Source organism: Pagrus major, chromosome 4 (genome assembly GCF_040436345.1).
Source record: "Pagrus major chromosome 4, Pma_NU_1.0".
Lineage (NCBI taxonomy): Eukaryota > Metazoa > Chordata > Actinopteri > Spariformes > Sparidae > Pagrus > Pagrus major.
This window is the reverse complement of record NC_133218.1, coordinates 4,152,969-4,170,263: the sequence shown is the minus strand read 5'-3', so window position 1 is coordinate 4,170,263 and position 17,295 is coordinate 4,152,969. Positions and strand designations below refer to the sequence as shown.

The following is a 17,295-nucleotide window of genomic DNA, read 5'->3' as shown; positions in this document are numbered from 1 at the left end:
CACATATATAGGATCCTAAAGATAAAAACCTAAAGACTTTTTACTTAGGAAGGCCCTACATGCAAATAACTGACCCATGGATATAGCCTAATGTACAGGTAATTTTATTTTTGTATTATGACTGATTGAAACGTTTATTTCGAATATGACAGACAAGAATAGTCCTTCAAAAACAAATGACAAAAAATTAATAAAAAGCAAAGTGGACAGACAGAAAAAAATATTTACAATAACACTATAATGAAAAGCATACACCAAAAGAAACTAATAAACACTTGATGATTTTGTTTACATATTTGCAAAGTAGTGAGAAGAAGTATAAACTTCTCACCTCTTTCTCCGTAAGTCATTGAATGATAATTAACCAGCTGGTCTTAATGGTCTAAACCTATACTCAAATTAATTTTCCTAACCATGTCTAAATATAATATTGATTATGTTATATCTTTGTCATGCAAAAATATAAATTCAATACTGATATGCTATCCTTATCTAAAGATGTGCACTCATTATTTACATATTTTGTCAATCACATTTATCTTAGTCATTCTGACCAGTTATCTTTGTGTATGAGTAAATTATTATATATAATATATAGTACATATATATAAAATATACAATCTCTTATTATGTATATGAAATACAATGAATTACATACGATATGATTATACCTTATTTTTATACACATAGAATAGAATAAATATAAGAAGAAAAAAATAAGAATAAATATTAAGTAGCCAAATAAATAAATAAACGGTAACCCCTGTAAACACCTGGTGATTGTCAAACCCCCTCTTCATCCCTGTGCCTCGTGACAATCATGTCTTTATACCTTATATTAAACAGCTTTATGTTTGGCCTTTGCTTTAGCTCTACATTAAAACTGTTCCATAGTTTCACGCCACAGATTGATATACAAAAACTGTCCCTGGTCATTTTTTTTTTAAGTTAAATTTCCGACTTAAATAATAACCCCCCTCCCGCTCACTTCTCATTTCTGAATGTTTCCTTGTAGTAGGTTTTTTTTTGTTTTGCTTATTTGTGCTTTTATTTATTTGTGCTCAGCCTAAATATGACCATGTCACTGGTGTAAGTTGTGGAGGTCTGTGCACACTGAGCTACATTCAGAAATCCAACCAGCAGCTGCACCTCCGCATTCCACTGATGTATCCATGACAACAGCTTCTAGTGTTGATCATCCCAAGATGGCGGACGAGGAGAAAGCCACGGCGGTGAGTGCAAAACCAAAGCTAGTTATCGTTTTCTAGAGTGCACACACGCATATTTCGTCAGTAGAAGTGACAGTGTGACACTTATTGAGCAAACGTTACGTTAGTTGTGAGTATAGTATTTAACGCTCGCCTTTTGAGTGTTAGTTAGCTGCTTGGCTAACCCATTCTAAGTCGGAGCTAAGTTGATTAACCCAAAGCTAACGGTAACTTGGCTGCGCTCTGTCTCTAATCTCACACATTAAAGCTAAAACCTGAGAGCTAACTGCAGACACAGTAAGGTGGCAACAACAGAAATGCGTATGTCCAAACATGCGCTGTTGACCATCGTTATTAGCACACGCCTTTTAAGTTACTGTAACGTAATGGAGCTAGGTTAGATAAGGTTATTTAACTGTCCAGCTCTGCAGTAACGGAAGCTGGCTTTACCACGAATACCAGTCGTGTAATGGCTTTAACATCCAGCGTTTAGGATGTGGTCAAATATAGCGAGTGTTAATACAATATGTTGTCAGTGGCTGCACTCCAAGCGATCCACAAGTGAATGAAATATGGAGAAAATGATACGAAGCAAAACACTGGCATTGCGCATGCGTCCATCCACCTGCACGCAAGGTAGCTGCCTCATAGCCTACTAATGTAAAGTGAATAGTGTTTCTGTGGATGCAATAACTGATCACATACAGGCAGTCGTCAAGAAATGTACATTTTCACCATTTAATTTGCCAAGCAGTCAGATTTAGATTTAACAGTGGGAACAAGCAATAGAAGAGTATATTTTGTCAGTGGGCTAGCTTTTTTTAATCATCCAATAATTAAATTGTAGAGTTGAATCAAAAAGTTAGCATCTCTTGATTAAAAGCCCAATGCTTCAAGGGTTTTTGCAGTCTTACTTGATTGATGAACAACCAGTGATGGAATATTTCCAAGTACTTTACTTGATTATTTCCATTTTCTGCTCCTTTATACTTCCTCTCCACTACATTTAGTTGATACATTTAGTTACTAGTTACTTTGTTGTGGGCGAGATATTGTGTGAGAGGATGCTGCATCAAAGCTAAGGTGGCACATTTTTTAAATCAGTTTATTTTATTGGCAATTTGACAGAAAAATCACCAATACCGATATCAGAAAAATGCTGAATATCCGCCTAGTAATCAGCCAGGTCTACCCTTAGTTCAGACAACAATGATAAACATGGTTCCAGTGTGAATGATGTTTATGAATTTAGCAAAGTTATTATAACATCTGCCCAAGGGTGTGTGTTTTTAGAATTCTTTAAAAAAGGGGATGAAACAGATTAGGTACAATTCTTTGGGCTTTTCATTGAAATATCCCCAGTCAATTGCTTATATTGTACCTCTTAGGAATTTGACACTCTGAATGAGCTCCAACATGTAGAGTAAGTTGGTGCAGAGCAGTTTAGTTTATTCTTTGTTTAGCCATATGCAGTTAAAATCCGTTGCCTTACAGTGAGTTTTAAACTCTTGCCACTGCAGTCCCTGCACAAGACATTCTGTACAACAACTTGTAAATCAGAAAGCCATTTTTTTCTATTCTGTAAAATGGAGCATGAACACATCGTTGGAGCAGACAGTACAGTCAGTCTGAACTTTCACCTGTATTTCCACACAGCCTTTTATCATGAAGATACAACACACAACGCTTTTTTGGGTGAGGTAAATCTGTTTTGGTGTGGCCATCATACATACCGCTCATGGGAAGCGCTGATAAAGCATGTATTGCTGTGTCATGTATGGATCGACACTGGTATTTATTCATTTGTCTTTGTTCTATTTCATATATTTCAGCTCCCAGTTGCGACTGAAGCCAAGAAACGTCGAGCACCTAAAGGTACCATGTTACAGTTGACACTTGCAAGTCATCTTCTAAAATGATTGTTGAACAACATAACTGCTGTAGTGTCATTCATTTCTGGCACTTTGTCTATAACTAAAGGATACTTGAGTGAGTTTTGAACTAATCATCCTGCAGAGGTCACCCTCACCCTTCTCTCCACCATCCCTAGAAGGAATAAGTACAGCGTACTGCCTATTCCAGATCATTTTCTATGTGGAAAATGTGTTTTGATTATTGAGAATATTTTGTCAGCATAATTGATGTCCCATTAACCAGTTAATGTTGTTGCTCACGGATTAACCTTTTGTTTTGTTTTACAAAGCATTGTAATTACCATCAGTGTAACTAAAAATGCAAATCCTCTGAGAACAATTAAGTACATGCTATGTTGTTGTGTTATACAGTAAGTATTTCCATGCATTTGGCAGGGCATGTGAGCCTTTACTGTGATATAATTAATGTAATTGGAGGGAACAAATCAAATCAACACCCCAAGAATGATAATGTAAGGGACGATGGCTTATTAATGAAGCAATATAAAAGGAAAGTACATAATGGATTTTATTTGGTTAATGTAATGGAGGCATACAGTACATTTCAGAGTCAAAAACATTAACATGTTTTACAGCTTTTGACACTCATAGCTGATCTTAGAAACGACAACAACCATTAAGAATGAAATACTTAGAATAACCATAGAATTCGGTATAAAAAATAAGTAAATGTGAAAATTAAATATACATCTGTCATATGCCACACATGTACATACGTTCAAATCAAATTCAGGTGATTGTGACTTCATCAGGCCTTGTACACGGTGATAAAAAATATAATCAGTTATATAATTCAGTTCTCACTTTATTGCCTGTATGAATTTAAGAATACAAGCTGTGATTTGATGATGAAATTTGGTGCAAAGTCACATAAGTATGAGCAATAAGTGAAACATTGTGCTTTTTCAAAAGTCTTCAAATTTGAAGTGCAGATACTACCTTTTTAGTGGGCAACACTCAAGAGGGTTTGCAAAAATACGAGCATGTCTACAAGAAAGACTTTAAATCAATTTCTTTTAAACCGGCTGAAAAAAAACCCTGCCAGCGGCATAAGGTAATTTCCCCTGTTTCCAGCACGTCTCAATTTTATAGAATGAAGTGTCAATAGCAATCGGCCTTATTTTGTCTTTTTTCAAGACATTGACGCTCATTTTTGTCATATCTTGGGGAGAAAAAGTGTTGGTTGCTGAATATGAAACTAAATGTCCTGACTAGACCTTTCTGGTTTCTTTTGGTAAAACTTCCAAAATAATTTTCATCATATTTTCTATTACATTCTCCCCATGTGTCTTTTGATCTCAGCATGCCTCTCCTTCGCTCTTATCCCCTTTTAACAGATGGTTGAAGCACATGGAAGGCAAATCTGTCTTAGCGTTAGCGAGATCAAATGTAACAATGAGAAAATTCCTCCATGTTTGGGATGAAGTTTTTTCCAGGACTATATTTAGGAGACGTCATGCTGTGCTCTTCTTCCCTGCTCCTTTCTACTGTTCTTTTATACAGTAGTTTTAGGAATACATGTCAGACATGTATCCCCATCTTTCCTCACAAAATGTGTCCTGCTTTGTTTGTGTGAAGACTGGAGCACCGCAGGGCCACAGCTGAAACCCAGAGACAAGAATATTATTGCTGTCTCAGCAGGAAGAAAGCGGATTAGGGCGCTACAAATAGGGCCATTCCGAATCTTGACGGGGCAAACGTGTGAAGCCCATGCAGTTTCACACTCAGCGATGGAGAGGATTTCTCTGAAGTAGTTGGATGAGGCTCCAGTTCTAGCAGCAAATCAACAGAGCTCTGCTTGAAGCGCTGGCAGATAAAAACAGAAGGGAGCTTTAGTGTAATTCACACTGTATTTTTTTTACATAGGCAGTTCGTTAATGCTATCCCCCAATGTCAGTGGCAGACTCAAAGCCTGGTACTTCATTTCACATTGCCGTGAATCCTATTTTTAGCCTCAGAGGAAGGTAGTAGGTGCAAGATAACAGGATTACCAGAATCAAACTCGCTCGAATTGGAATTACGTTTGCTTCCTTGTGAAATGAAATGTTGTACTCCACTGGGAAGGAGACTTGGAGCATTATGGTGGAGTTCTTGAGGTTACCTAACCCTTTCTAAAGCTGGCTTTGTATTGTGCTGCTTATACCTCCAGCCTGTCTCTATACCCTCTCTGTTCTGTCACAAGCACCTGGCTTGCGTGAGACACTGTTGCCCTGGCAACCAGGAGAATATCTCAACCTGCCGAGACGTTAAAAGAGTGACAGGAAGAAACAGTGTATCTAACGACAAACTTGCTTACAAGGTGACATTTACAGCGTGGCGGATGAATTGATTACAGTTTAGCCGTGGCTTTTGGTTGAAGTGTTAACATCTATGTAAACTGTCAGATCAAAGACTCGTTAGTGACTGCAGAGGGAGGGCTCCTTTAGGATTATTTATTCAGCCTAAAAATTAAAATAAAGACTGTATGAATTAAAAATAGTCCAAATAGACGTAATTCATGATAGTCTGAGCCGTCAGTTTGTAAGTAAACACTTGTTAACAAGCTAGGATTTACAGTGTGCTCGGTAAAATGACTTAAATTTAGCCTGTGGATGTAGGTGTGCATGTTTTATCTGTGTATAACCGTCAGATCAGAGACGTACTTATGACTGCAAAAGGAGGGCACCTTCAGGATTAATCATTCAACTAAGGCATCGTCTGAACAGTCGAGGGTAATAAGCTTTATAGCATCACAGATTCTTTACATTTTTGTATCCTTCTCCACCTTTTTTTATTCTTCCTCTTAGCTCCAGAGCTTCCCATTGTGGAGAGGAGAAACTGGCTAATCCACCAGCACTACATCCGCAAAGACTATGATACCTGTAAGGTAAAGTACCTTGATTCCACCATTCTCCCTGTGGTTTGTCTGTATTCAGTGTTGGACTGATTGATCTTTTAAACATAATGAAGATGATGAATGCCTGACATGTACAGGGTTCTGTCTAACAATGTACTTCATTATGACCTAATAATCTGTATTGACCTGTGGATTCCCACATGAAACCAGTTGGCACTCATTAAAATCTTTGAATAGATGCCTGTACTTTTAAAATATATTACTGGAATATTCCTTATCACTTTCTCTTAAATGATCTCATTGAGATAGACTATAGATCAGAGGATGCTGGGATAGATAAATACAATCTTAGACAGGCATATCTCTGGTTTCACTTGTTCTAAAACAGCTGAGCCAACCACAGTTACTCATAATGACAAATAGCTCAACAAATAAAGAATCAGCTTCATGAAATTGCTGTCTGGATGGTGCAGAGTGATACAATGTGAACACAACAACACAAATCTGCAGCCAGAGGCAGATGGTGTGTTTTTTTTAACAGACAATAAATACAATGATGATAGAAATAATGAATGATCACATCGATTTCAGTTTCATTTCTACTGTTTCTATTTCACGTTGCAGATGGTTACATCATATCTTAAAATGTGACACAGAAGTGTTTGCCTCGTAATACATTTCAAGAATAAAACATGAACTGCTGATTTATCTTTTTCAAACGTTACTCTGATAAAGACATGCTCACAGGACTAATGAGCCCCAGAAACTGAATGTTTCTCAGGCAGAATACCAAGTTAAAGCCATACAGTCTGATGTATGTGGAAGTGTATGCTGTGCATAAAGGCACTGCGCTCTGGTGTGGCTGTAGAGATTTCATTAAATCTGAAGCAACTGCATGTGTACAACATATCCAGTAAGTCTAATTAATTTATAGATAAATTACGGCTGTTACCAAATAGTTCAAAGTTTTGGAACTTCACTTCTGATTTATACATCACCTTTCAAATTGTGTTTTTTTTTGTTTGTTTGTTTTTTGTTTTTTTAAACATTATTTTTACTTTCAATTTAGATTTGATTAGATTTTTTTCCCCCACAATAGTCAAATAAAGACACTGACTCGGACCGAGTTACCAACACAAATTGTTGGTATTTGACGAACTCAATGATCTCTCTCCAGAAAGACTTGCCTTTAATGGACCAGTTTAGCAGCAATGCAACAGCACCTTAGATTACATTAATATAACCACCATAATAGAAAATCTATTTTGGCTCTAACACTATAGGAAAGTACTTTGAAAAAAAAAATAATAAAAAAGATCACATTATGTATCTGCATTGGCTTGGCACTCAGCGCTCCATTTAATCATATGAATCATTTTATTCAAAAGGGTGTTTTTATGTATTTATTTATTTATTTGTTTTATTTGAGGTAAGAACTGATAAAAGGTGGTGGCAGACATCCAAAGCTTCATTCAAAAACTTCATTAAAAGCTTTGAATGTAAAGAAAAAAAACAAAATAAAAAACCCCTCAGTACAGCCCTGACATAATTCAACTGATTTACTAGCGTTCCTCCCTCAGCCACATTAAAACAATTTTTTGATGCAGATTTAAAAGCATCTACAAACTGAAGAATGTTTACTGAAAACACATTATTGACATTATAAGCAGTATTCTGTTAGTTGTGTGCTTTTGCTACATGCATTCAGTTTGCTCTTGTTGACAAAATCATCAGATTGACAGCAGATTGATGGTTAGTCAGAAACAGATATGGGTCTGAGACGTTTATTTTCAAGTTTAAGCCACATTTTTACCAGAATACCAGTAGAATACCAATACTTGCCTCATTTGAATGAACTCCCATCTGTTTGCGCCTCTCCAGCCAACTGTGCCCCCTGTGCTCTCAGTTCAGTACCAAAATACCATACAGCCAATGCAAATTCAAGGTCAGGAAAATACCGAACATTCAGAGTGCTGCCCCTGCTGGTCATTGCAATGGCACAAAAATACAGCCCGCAGTCTGTTGTGTGCAGATATACAGAACAGGGTGCAATACACTCGTTTATCTCTGAAGTATTAGTTGGGGCTGCAAGTTGTTTAGGACTGAATCACATTGGAGTTAGTATTCAGCAGGACTGTAATAGCAGCCATTACTTTCAGCGGTATTTTAATTCACTCATGTAGAGAATAACACCCACTTCGGTTTTAGAAATTCTCTCCCCTTCTGTGTCCATGTAGGCGATCATCAAAGAACAGCTGCAGGAGACTAATGGAATGTGTGAATATGCCATATATGTTCAAGGTGAGCCGTAGTTTTATAGCTACCCTTCCCTCCCACACCTGTAAAATGTATGATGTTAATATCTACATCAAATGAAGGCTCTGTGGTAGTCGACGTACAAGCTCTGCAATACATCATTTAGTTCCCTCAAAATCTGCTCTTTGGACCCCATGCTGTGCCTTTGATTTTTAATGTTTTTTTTTACTTCTTCATGTAGATGAAGCTCTCTCTCTTCTTGTGTTTTAATTTCTTGCCACAGCACTAATCTTGCGTCTTGAGGGCAAGATCCAACAGTCCCTGGAGCTGTTCCAGAGCTGTGCCATCCTTAATCCCAGCAGCACTGACAATCTCAAGCAAGTGGCCAGATCACTGTGAGTCTTCTGCCCTAGAGCCCAGGGTGCAACAATCCTTCTTCATTAACTAACAAGACAGACATAAGAGAGAAATATATAGTCAAACTGCAGGTCAGCTGTGACCAGAACCTTTTTTAATACTGTAAGGAAAAATGCATCCATCCCCAGTGACTATTTTCACTGTTGCAGGACTGCAAGAATCTATTTAGCATGCAGTGATTAATACTGGTTAATTTCTCACATGGATTATTGTTGTTTATTCTTTCCGTAGATTTCTCCTGGGAAAGCACAAAGCAGCAATTGAATTCTATCATGAAGCTGCAAGGCTCAATGAGAAAGACTGGGTAAGAGAAAAGAAACACTCACATACTGAGTTTCTACTTCGTCTCATGCTGTATTGCACTGGACTTGCAGCTTGGAAAAAAAATGACCTCCGACACAGAAAAGTGCAATGAAACGGTCATCCGAGTCAGAAACTCGGGCAAGATCCACCAAGCCCGACTTCACAGACAATAAACACAGATGACATCAGAGCAGTATGTCAGCGCACATAGTGAACAATAACCTTTTACCTTTTCATTACTTATTTTCTTTAAACTCTTTATTGCCTTTTTCAAGAAAGAGCAATAAAAGGATATCTTCCGAAAAAAATTGCAATCAACAGAGAAACAACACCAACATTAAAATATATGTAAATGCACATGATAAAAATGGAAAAGAGAGAGAAGAGAAAGAAGATGGAGATAGAAAGAAAAGTAAGAGTAAGTGAAGAAAAATAAAATGAAGGGGAAGAAAAAAAAATGTCATCACTTTCTACCTAATGTAGTGTTTGTGTTGTGAAACGTGCTGGAACAACAACTTTGTAGTTGCCATTTTCATTTCCATTCAGTCGATTTATGTTTGATAGAAGTCTTTGCGAGCATGCAGTAGGAACCTACTCCTCCTGTGTAAGTGCCCCAGTTTGTTAAATCAGCTGCTGGAGTTTCTTGTGAAGTTCACAGACTTGCCATGCAAACATCCATTTGCTGAGGTTGTCCATGTTTTCTCGAGCAAACACACTGAGACGCATTTAGATCGGAGGTCTGGAATACTGACTCAGAAATACCGACTTCCAACCTGCAATGGAATGCAGCATTAAAGTTAGGTAGGGAAAGTGTTAATCTTTCTCATCTTTCAGTTTGAATACACAGGGTGATGTTCTTTCAAGAACGTCTCTCCATATTTCATATGGGGAACGCCAGGACTGAACCTCTTTTTCTTACTCATGGATAATGTTTTTTTACAAAAAGAACTTCATGGTTGAACTTACAAACGAATCCAGGGCTGTTTTACTCTGAAGCCTATAAAAATTGTATTACACTAGCAAGGCAGGACCATTAATCACTCACACAAGCATGTTTTTGAAATTTAAACTGTCCCCTCTAATATTACTGTCAGAAATACTATAGAAGCTGTATTCCACAGAGCTGCTTTTATATTTGAAAATAAAATGTAGCTCAGTCTTTATCCAGCCCTGTTCAATTAAGCATGCACCAAAGCCCCATGTATAATTTGACATTTTTTTCACCTCAGGAAATCAGTCATAATCTGGGGTTGTGCTATTTCTTCATCAAAGACTTCAAAAATGTGAGTATTTTAGCAACACTTGTCTGTGCAAATTGTAGTCACTTCTCCTGTGATTTGATTTAATAATTCTGATTTTCTGTGTCTGTCAGGCTGAAGAGCATCTAAACATAGCTCTCCAGATAAATAAACACGACAAGACGTACATGATGCTCGGGAAGGTTCATTTGCTGGCTGGCGACACTGAAAAAGCCATCGATGTGTACAAGAGAGCAGTGGAGTAAGTGAAGGTCAAATGTGAACAATGTTTAAAAACATTTGAAAAGGAATTTGTGGAATTTCAGTTTTTCATCAAACCCAAATAACATAAATAAAATAAACCAAAATCTGTTAATGATTACACAGCCTCAATATGACAGCTTTCTTCATGATGACACTCTTTCAAGACACCAAAAGAGATTTGTATAAAACATGCTGTTTCAGAGGAGTTTGGTTACTACCAAGAGTTTCCCTCTTGATGTATCTGATGATTTTCAGTCTTTGGAGCTCTTCTCAATAAGTGGTTCTCCTTCAATCTCACACAAAGCTTCAGCTTTACCACTTCTTAACCCAGGGGCCTTTTCAGTTCAGTATAAATTCTCTTCATTTCCACTTCTTTTCACATGTTGAATATTTAAACACTAGGCTGTGGTGTAAATAAGGAAATGACATCAGTGTCTATAATAGAGCTCATTGTAGCTACCTCCTGTTGGGGTTAAATGAATTAATCAAGTGCCCCAATGCTGGTGATGCCTTTAATGAGATATACCACTGTGAATCGTATTTTAATGCAGATCTGCCTCTTCCTCCGTTTTTTTTTTCTTTCCCCCCACAGGTTATAATTAATACTCCACATTTGTGCTGAATCAAATCCTGATTGAATAATCAGCAGATTCCCTGAATATAAACTATGTTTGCTGAAGAATAAGTGCCGGCATTAAATGTAATTACAGGCGTAGATAAAGTGGCATTTTTCATTCAACGTGTCTCATTCTCCTTCCAGGTTCTCTCCAGAGAATACTGAACTCCTCACTACTCTTGGCCTGCTGTTTTTACAGGTAGCTAGTTTTTTTATAACCGTTTCAGTGAAATTATGTGTACACAACGATGAACACTACAAGATAAGACTGGCATTTACTGTAGGTGTCAGAAACTCTAAAATGGAAAGGAGATGATATATCATTTTCTGTGTTTGTGTTTTTGCCAGCTGGGGAAATACCAAAAAGCTTTTGAGTACCTTGGAAATGCCCTCACTTTTGACCCCAACAATTATAAGGTATGTTACACTCTGGTATAAACTTAGTTTGCTATTAAGCAACCCAAGGACAATGAGTTGGACTTCTTTTAAAGCCATTCAATCAAATTTAAAGGTCATTCTGTCAGGTGGTACGGGTCCGTCTGTCATCATGTTCAAGTTCAAAAGGTACATCCTCCTCTAATATCTCTCTAATCATTGTTTTTATTCCAAGGCCATCCTGGCTGCAGGCAGCATGATGCAGACTCATGGTGACTTTGATGTGGCCATGAACAAGTACCGAGTGGCAGCATGTGCTGTGCCTGAGAGCCCTCCTCTCTGGAACAATATCGGCATGTGCTTCTTTGGAAAAAAGAAATATGTAGCTGTGAGTAATACGGTTCACTTGTTTTTGTCAATTTAGGACGAGTATTTTATTTTTACTCTTTCTTTTTGATGGTACATTGTAACTAACTTACATTTTTAAGTTACTTGACTGGATTATTTTCATTTTATGATACTTTACTTTTGAGAGTAAGTTTTATGTTAAAAACATCTGATAAGCTTATAAAAAAAAGCCTATTCTTATATAAAGCAGTGTCTAGTTGGGGCTTCTTGTCATATTTCACATGTCTATGAGTTGTTAGCAGCGCCACCAAAGAGATATTTCTCTTCTAAACTTCTCAGTATTCATTTAAATAGCCAGTTGAGATCCAAAGAGATCAAATTATCCAATGTTTCTGAGAAAAATGACAGATAAAAGAAAAGTTTAAATAATGAATACAGATTTATGTTGCAGAAACGTGTTTTTACTTCTTTCCTCTCATTTATCATCTGACGACTGCTCAGATTTATCTCGTTACCCTTTGGGAGGCCGGACTCTTTGATTGGAAACAATTGAACTACACTAACTGAATACAACTTATTAAAAAACTATCTCTGCCTTCACCAGCTAAAACAGTGAAGTACTTCTCACACATTGACCTATCAGCAACGGGACAGTGAACGAGCACTTTTACTTTACGTATTTTCAGTACATTTTGTTGTTAATACTTCACTACTTTACATCAAAGTGCCCTGTGGATTTTTTCTGTAAATAAACAAAGTTTCTGATTACATTCAGTGTTACTCGACGAAACCGGTTGTGTGTATCCTTCAGGTCTAAAAAACATGTAGATGTCCGATTTGCATTCGATTTGTCTTAGGACAATGCTAAGACAAATCCATGCTAACTAGCCTGCAGTCTACTTCTTCACTGCCTTTGTTGACACATTACTGTGTTTCTTGGTGCTCTACTGCCACCTGTTGAATACTGGACTAGCATGAAACCACTGGCTGGAGTGGGTATCACGACACCCATGAAACCCATTTTTTGTAGCTTATTACCCTCTAGAAGTGTGTGGCGGTGTCTGTAGAGATCCTGCCTTCTGTCTGTATTTTCTTATATTCTTTGTAGAAGTCTGCTGTTGAATTCTCTCTCCCAACTTCATTTCTCCCCCAGGCCATCAGCTGTCTGAAGCGAGCGCACTACTTGTCTCCTTTTGACTGGAAAGTGTTGTACAACCTGGGTCTGGTACACCTGACCATGCAGCAGTATGCCTCTGCTTTCCATTTCCTCAGCGCAGCCATCAACCTGAACCCACGTATGGGGGATCTCTACATGTTGCTTGCAGGTAAAGTACATGCTACATATAACAAACTGAACATGCGGAGCGTGAATGCAATCATTTGCTTGCTGAACAGTCATCTGCTTCTGCATTTGACACTATTTCTGTCTCTAAGTTTACACCTCTTTGCTCTTTCTTAACAGTGGCTCTGACCAACTTGGAGGATGTGGAGAATGCCACCAGAGCATATGAACAAGCTGTGATGATGGATGAGTGAGTCTGTCTTACACCTTTTATGTTAAATTTAGAACTTCTGAATTTGAGTCTATAGTTAAATCACTTTTTTTCTTTTTTTCCCCTCCAGATCCAATCCTCTGGTCAACCTGAACTTTGCTATCTTCCTCTATAATCACGGCGAGAAGAAGGGAGCTCTGGATCAGTATCAGGAGATGGAGAGGAAAGTCAATGTACTTCGAGACAGCAGTAACAACTTTGAATTTGACTCTGAGGTATTTAAGATCCTGTTTATGTTGATGTCTCAGTGTCAGTTGTTGAAGCTATTACTTACAAGTCTTTGCCCAATTGTCAATACCAGCTGATGGACATGGCCCAGAAGATGGGAGCTGCCCTGCAGGTGACAGAGACTCTGGTGTGGACAAAACCAGGCAAGGACTCCAAATCAAAACCAAACTCTGCAGCAGCAACCAAAACTCCTGGGGCTCCCCTTGGTACCAACCAAGCTCTGGGCCAAGCCATGTCTTCTGCTGCAAGCTACAACAAGAACATCCAGCTACCAACAGGTACAAACTACCAGCATGGGTTGTAGAAATTCTGTCACCTTAGTGTAGCTTCTGGTTCTGGTGGTGAGGTTGAAATAAGGTCCAGCTCTCAGTCGTGTCCTGATGCGACCCAGTGAGGCTGAATATCTCACTTTTGTTCTGAGCACAAACTCAAAATGAGGGGAGCACATAAATTATTTTTAATCTGAAAAAGTTCAGTGTCAGACTGTCAGTGCAGGTGATGACAAATTTCACAGTCTCCACCTCTTGCCATCAAACCAAAGCCAGAGTTTTCATTTGAAACGGGATCTTTAAAAATACCTCTTCCTTGTATATCCACAGCCTCTTGCCTGAACCAGCAGATTGAATATAAGGGCTAAGACCAAATGAAATAAGTGAAAAAAGAAGCTAGCCTCTATCCAGTATTTATTCTTGGCAACAAATGAAAGTCATTGGTTTGTAAAAAAGGACACACAGGTAAGCTAATAAATTCAAGGCTACTCTGAAATGATTGATGCAGCTTACCGCTCACTAAAATAAGTGGACAGGAGTGCTTTCATGCATAAGAGCCTGTGGGCCGTGGTTTCTACCACTTTTGTTTAGCAGTTGACAAATAACACTCGAACAATGGATCCATGTTCAGTGACAGACACTTTACATAATTACACAGCTCAATCTGTCTGCTGTCTAACACTTAACAACCACCTTGTTGTGAATATACAAATATAGCCTGTAAATACAACTAGTTAATGTTAAGCAGTATACCATCAAGTAACCTCTAGAGATATGGGCTATTAAAGTGGAGGTATGTATTTGCTGGTGTCAGTATCTTTATTACTCTGCTGTAACAGCTAGTCTGTAAATAGATTTTGCTGGAGGTCAGGATTCATCTATGACAGCCGGGGACCTACTGTATCTTGGTGGTTATTAAAATTCAGACACTGTATATGGAAAACAGCTTACCCCTGAAACTCACCCTGAAATCTCACAGTCAGAGTGCAATGTGGGTTTAAAAATCATTGGCTAAAGTTAAGCTATTAAGAATGTTATTTGTTCAAATTAAAGAAAACTAATGAAAAGGATAAGTTCTGTTTGTACAGGCATTCAGAAGTCCCATACTGTACATCTCACCCATGTGTCTAAATGAGAACTTTTCAGCCATGGGATGAAATTTTGTTGCTAAAGTTGATAATGGGGGGATTGCATCTGCAAACAATCCAGTCACAAGTTCTTTTCTCTAACCTTAAGGCCACCTCTGACCCCTTAATGCTTCACCAACTTTTTAATGTGATGAAATTGCAACATTTTAACAGACCAATCTGAAGGACGTCACAACTGAAAAATCTGATAATTTTAAATCTAACTTTTCTGAAGGTGCAGTCAGATGAGGCTTCTGTTCAACAAAAGTGCCCTTGAAAAATGATGAGATTTCCTGGTTTCGATGTGGGTAAAAAACTGAGTATTTTGCAAAGCCATCATGTAGCTACAGTTTGTACTCTAGCAGTCTAATACGAAACAGGGTATTGGTACATGCTGGAATACTGAGTCCTCCATTTTCCAACCCAGTGCATCAGTATTTCTATTGGCCTCTATTGGGATCTATCTGTGCACGTCCGCATGGTATTAAAGTAGATCACGGGAGAACTCTGACCTGCGATTTTGCACTTGCCAGCTTGAAATCGCATTAGAACAGAAAACTCACGCTTGAATTCATCTGTTGTGCAGGCTTTAATTGGAGTGTAGGCAGAAGGAGCACATATTTACCAGATGGAAATGCAGAGTGACTACATCTGAATCAAGTTCTATGCTGCCAGATGTTAGATGTATTTATTGATAAGATGTTTTTGTATAGGGACAGGTATCCAGCATAAACTGATGCCACAGACCACAACATTTATAGCCCAAGCTAGTTTGCCATACCTGTCCCTAGATGGGCCTTTAAAATACATAAAACTCAACAACATGTATGCAAAAGACAAAAGTAGAAACACAAACGCAACAATAAACACATCCAAGAAAGTACAGACTGAACACTCAAACACTGTAAAACTATATTGACATATCAATGGAAAGCTTGGGGATAAAAAAAAAAAATACACAATCACATTTAAGTTCCAGAATAAGACTACAGATATTAGTGTTAATTAAACCCAACAAACTGTTTCACTTGTGTAGATCATTGGGAACTAAAAGATCAATTGTTCTGCTTTGGTATTTTTCAGGAGTTTCCAAAGGTCCCTCCATGCCCCTTGAGCCAGAACCTGATGTGGATAAAGCCCCCAGCCCGCCCACCGATCCTCCAGGCTCCCCAGAACCTGTAGAGCCAGTGAAACCCAGAAGCTCCAAGAGTAGATCCAAGGTGGAGGCATGAATAAGCACAGTGGCTACAAACTTTGTCACAAGATCACACTCATGTTATGGAGCTAAATCAAGGTTCTTAAACAGCAACAAAAGCTGTTTTAGGTTTTCTAGCTCGTTGTAGTTAGACACAAAGCCTTGAGTTATCAGCTTCTGATTTAGGTAACTGGCACACACGCATTTCATGTGCGACACAGTTCACTTTACACTCAAAAAGGGCACTTTCTTCATGCCATTCATTTCAGGAATATTGAATGTCAGTACAACACTTCTCACTTTTTAAACCAAAATTCTGAGATAATCAAGTGTTTCTTGTCAGTCTGTGTAGATGTGTCAGGTTTGGTGGAAATGCCAAAACCAGTTCCAATGGATGTTCCAGTTTAAGAATCTCTGGTCCACAAAATGGTAATATTGGCATTTGTGCAGTTGCAAGTGTTGATATTTGGAGGAGCTTAGCAATAAGGTTAAATGATGAATTTTCCTTGTATTGACATTTCTAGTGAAGGTGTCAATCCTTTGCTGTTGGGGGTCCCTGCAGCTCAATAAATGTGAAGGAACTGCTGCGACAATCACTGCTAAAATACAGGAAGGGTAGTTTTTGAATAGTAACAGGATGTTGCTTGTTTGTATGATAGGGCTCTTTATGAGGGTTGAGTGTACATAGTGATATATGCTTTTATATGTGGATAAATGTAATGTTTATAGAGAGTAATGTATTTAATATTAAAAGAGAGACTTTAATGAAAATGGCTGTCTCGCCTCTTTTATGAAGTCCAATGTGTGTGTGTTGTTTTATAGTGTTTCCTCATGTTAAGGTCATTCAGTTCACCAACAGGGGACAGTAGTGTTTAAGAGCTTTTAAAGGCCATCCAACAACAACTGACACATTAATACATTTCCATCCTTCACACTAATGTTGAAACTGTCAACATAGTAAATGAACGCTTAAATCTTTCTGAAATGTATTATAATGATGTCCTGATGTTGTTTTTGTGTGGTTTCTCTTGTATGAGGACTTGACTGAGGTACTCACCAACTTCTTCTTTTAGTCACAGTGAACATGAACACTAACCACAAATGGCTGTGGGGAGGAAAAACGTATGA

The 17,295-nt window shown here is 38.0% G+C and overlaps 1 protein-coding gene across 1 annotated transcript; it reads left to right on the top strand.

The window, feature by feature from the left end:
• The first annotated feature begins 1,172 nt into the window (after window positions 1–1,172).
• bbs4 (Bardet-Biedl syndrome 4) lies at window positions 1,173–16,929 on the top strand. Its single transcript, XM_073463758.1, has 16 exons — window positions 1,173–1,232; window positions 3,041–3,083; window positions 5,929–6,008; window positions 8,216–8,279; window positions 8,518–8,629; window positions 8,883–8,955; window positions 10,184–10,237; window positions 10,327–10,454; window positions 11,217–11,271; window positions 11,421–11,489; window positions 11,683–11,835; window positions 12,949–13,120; window positions 13,258–13,327; window positions 13,419–13,563; window positions 13,650–13,854; window positions 16,056–16,929. Exons 1-16 carry the CDS (start codon window positions 1,173–1,175, stop codon window positions 16,202–16,204), a joined length of 1,632 nt encoding a protein of 543 aa, XP_073319859.1. The 3' UTR covers window positions 16,205–16,929.
• The last annotated feature ends 366 nt before the right edge of the window (window positions 16,930–17,295 follow it).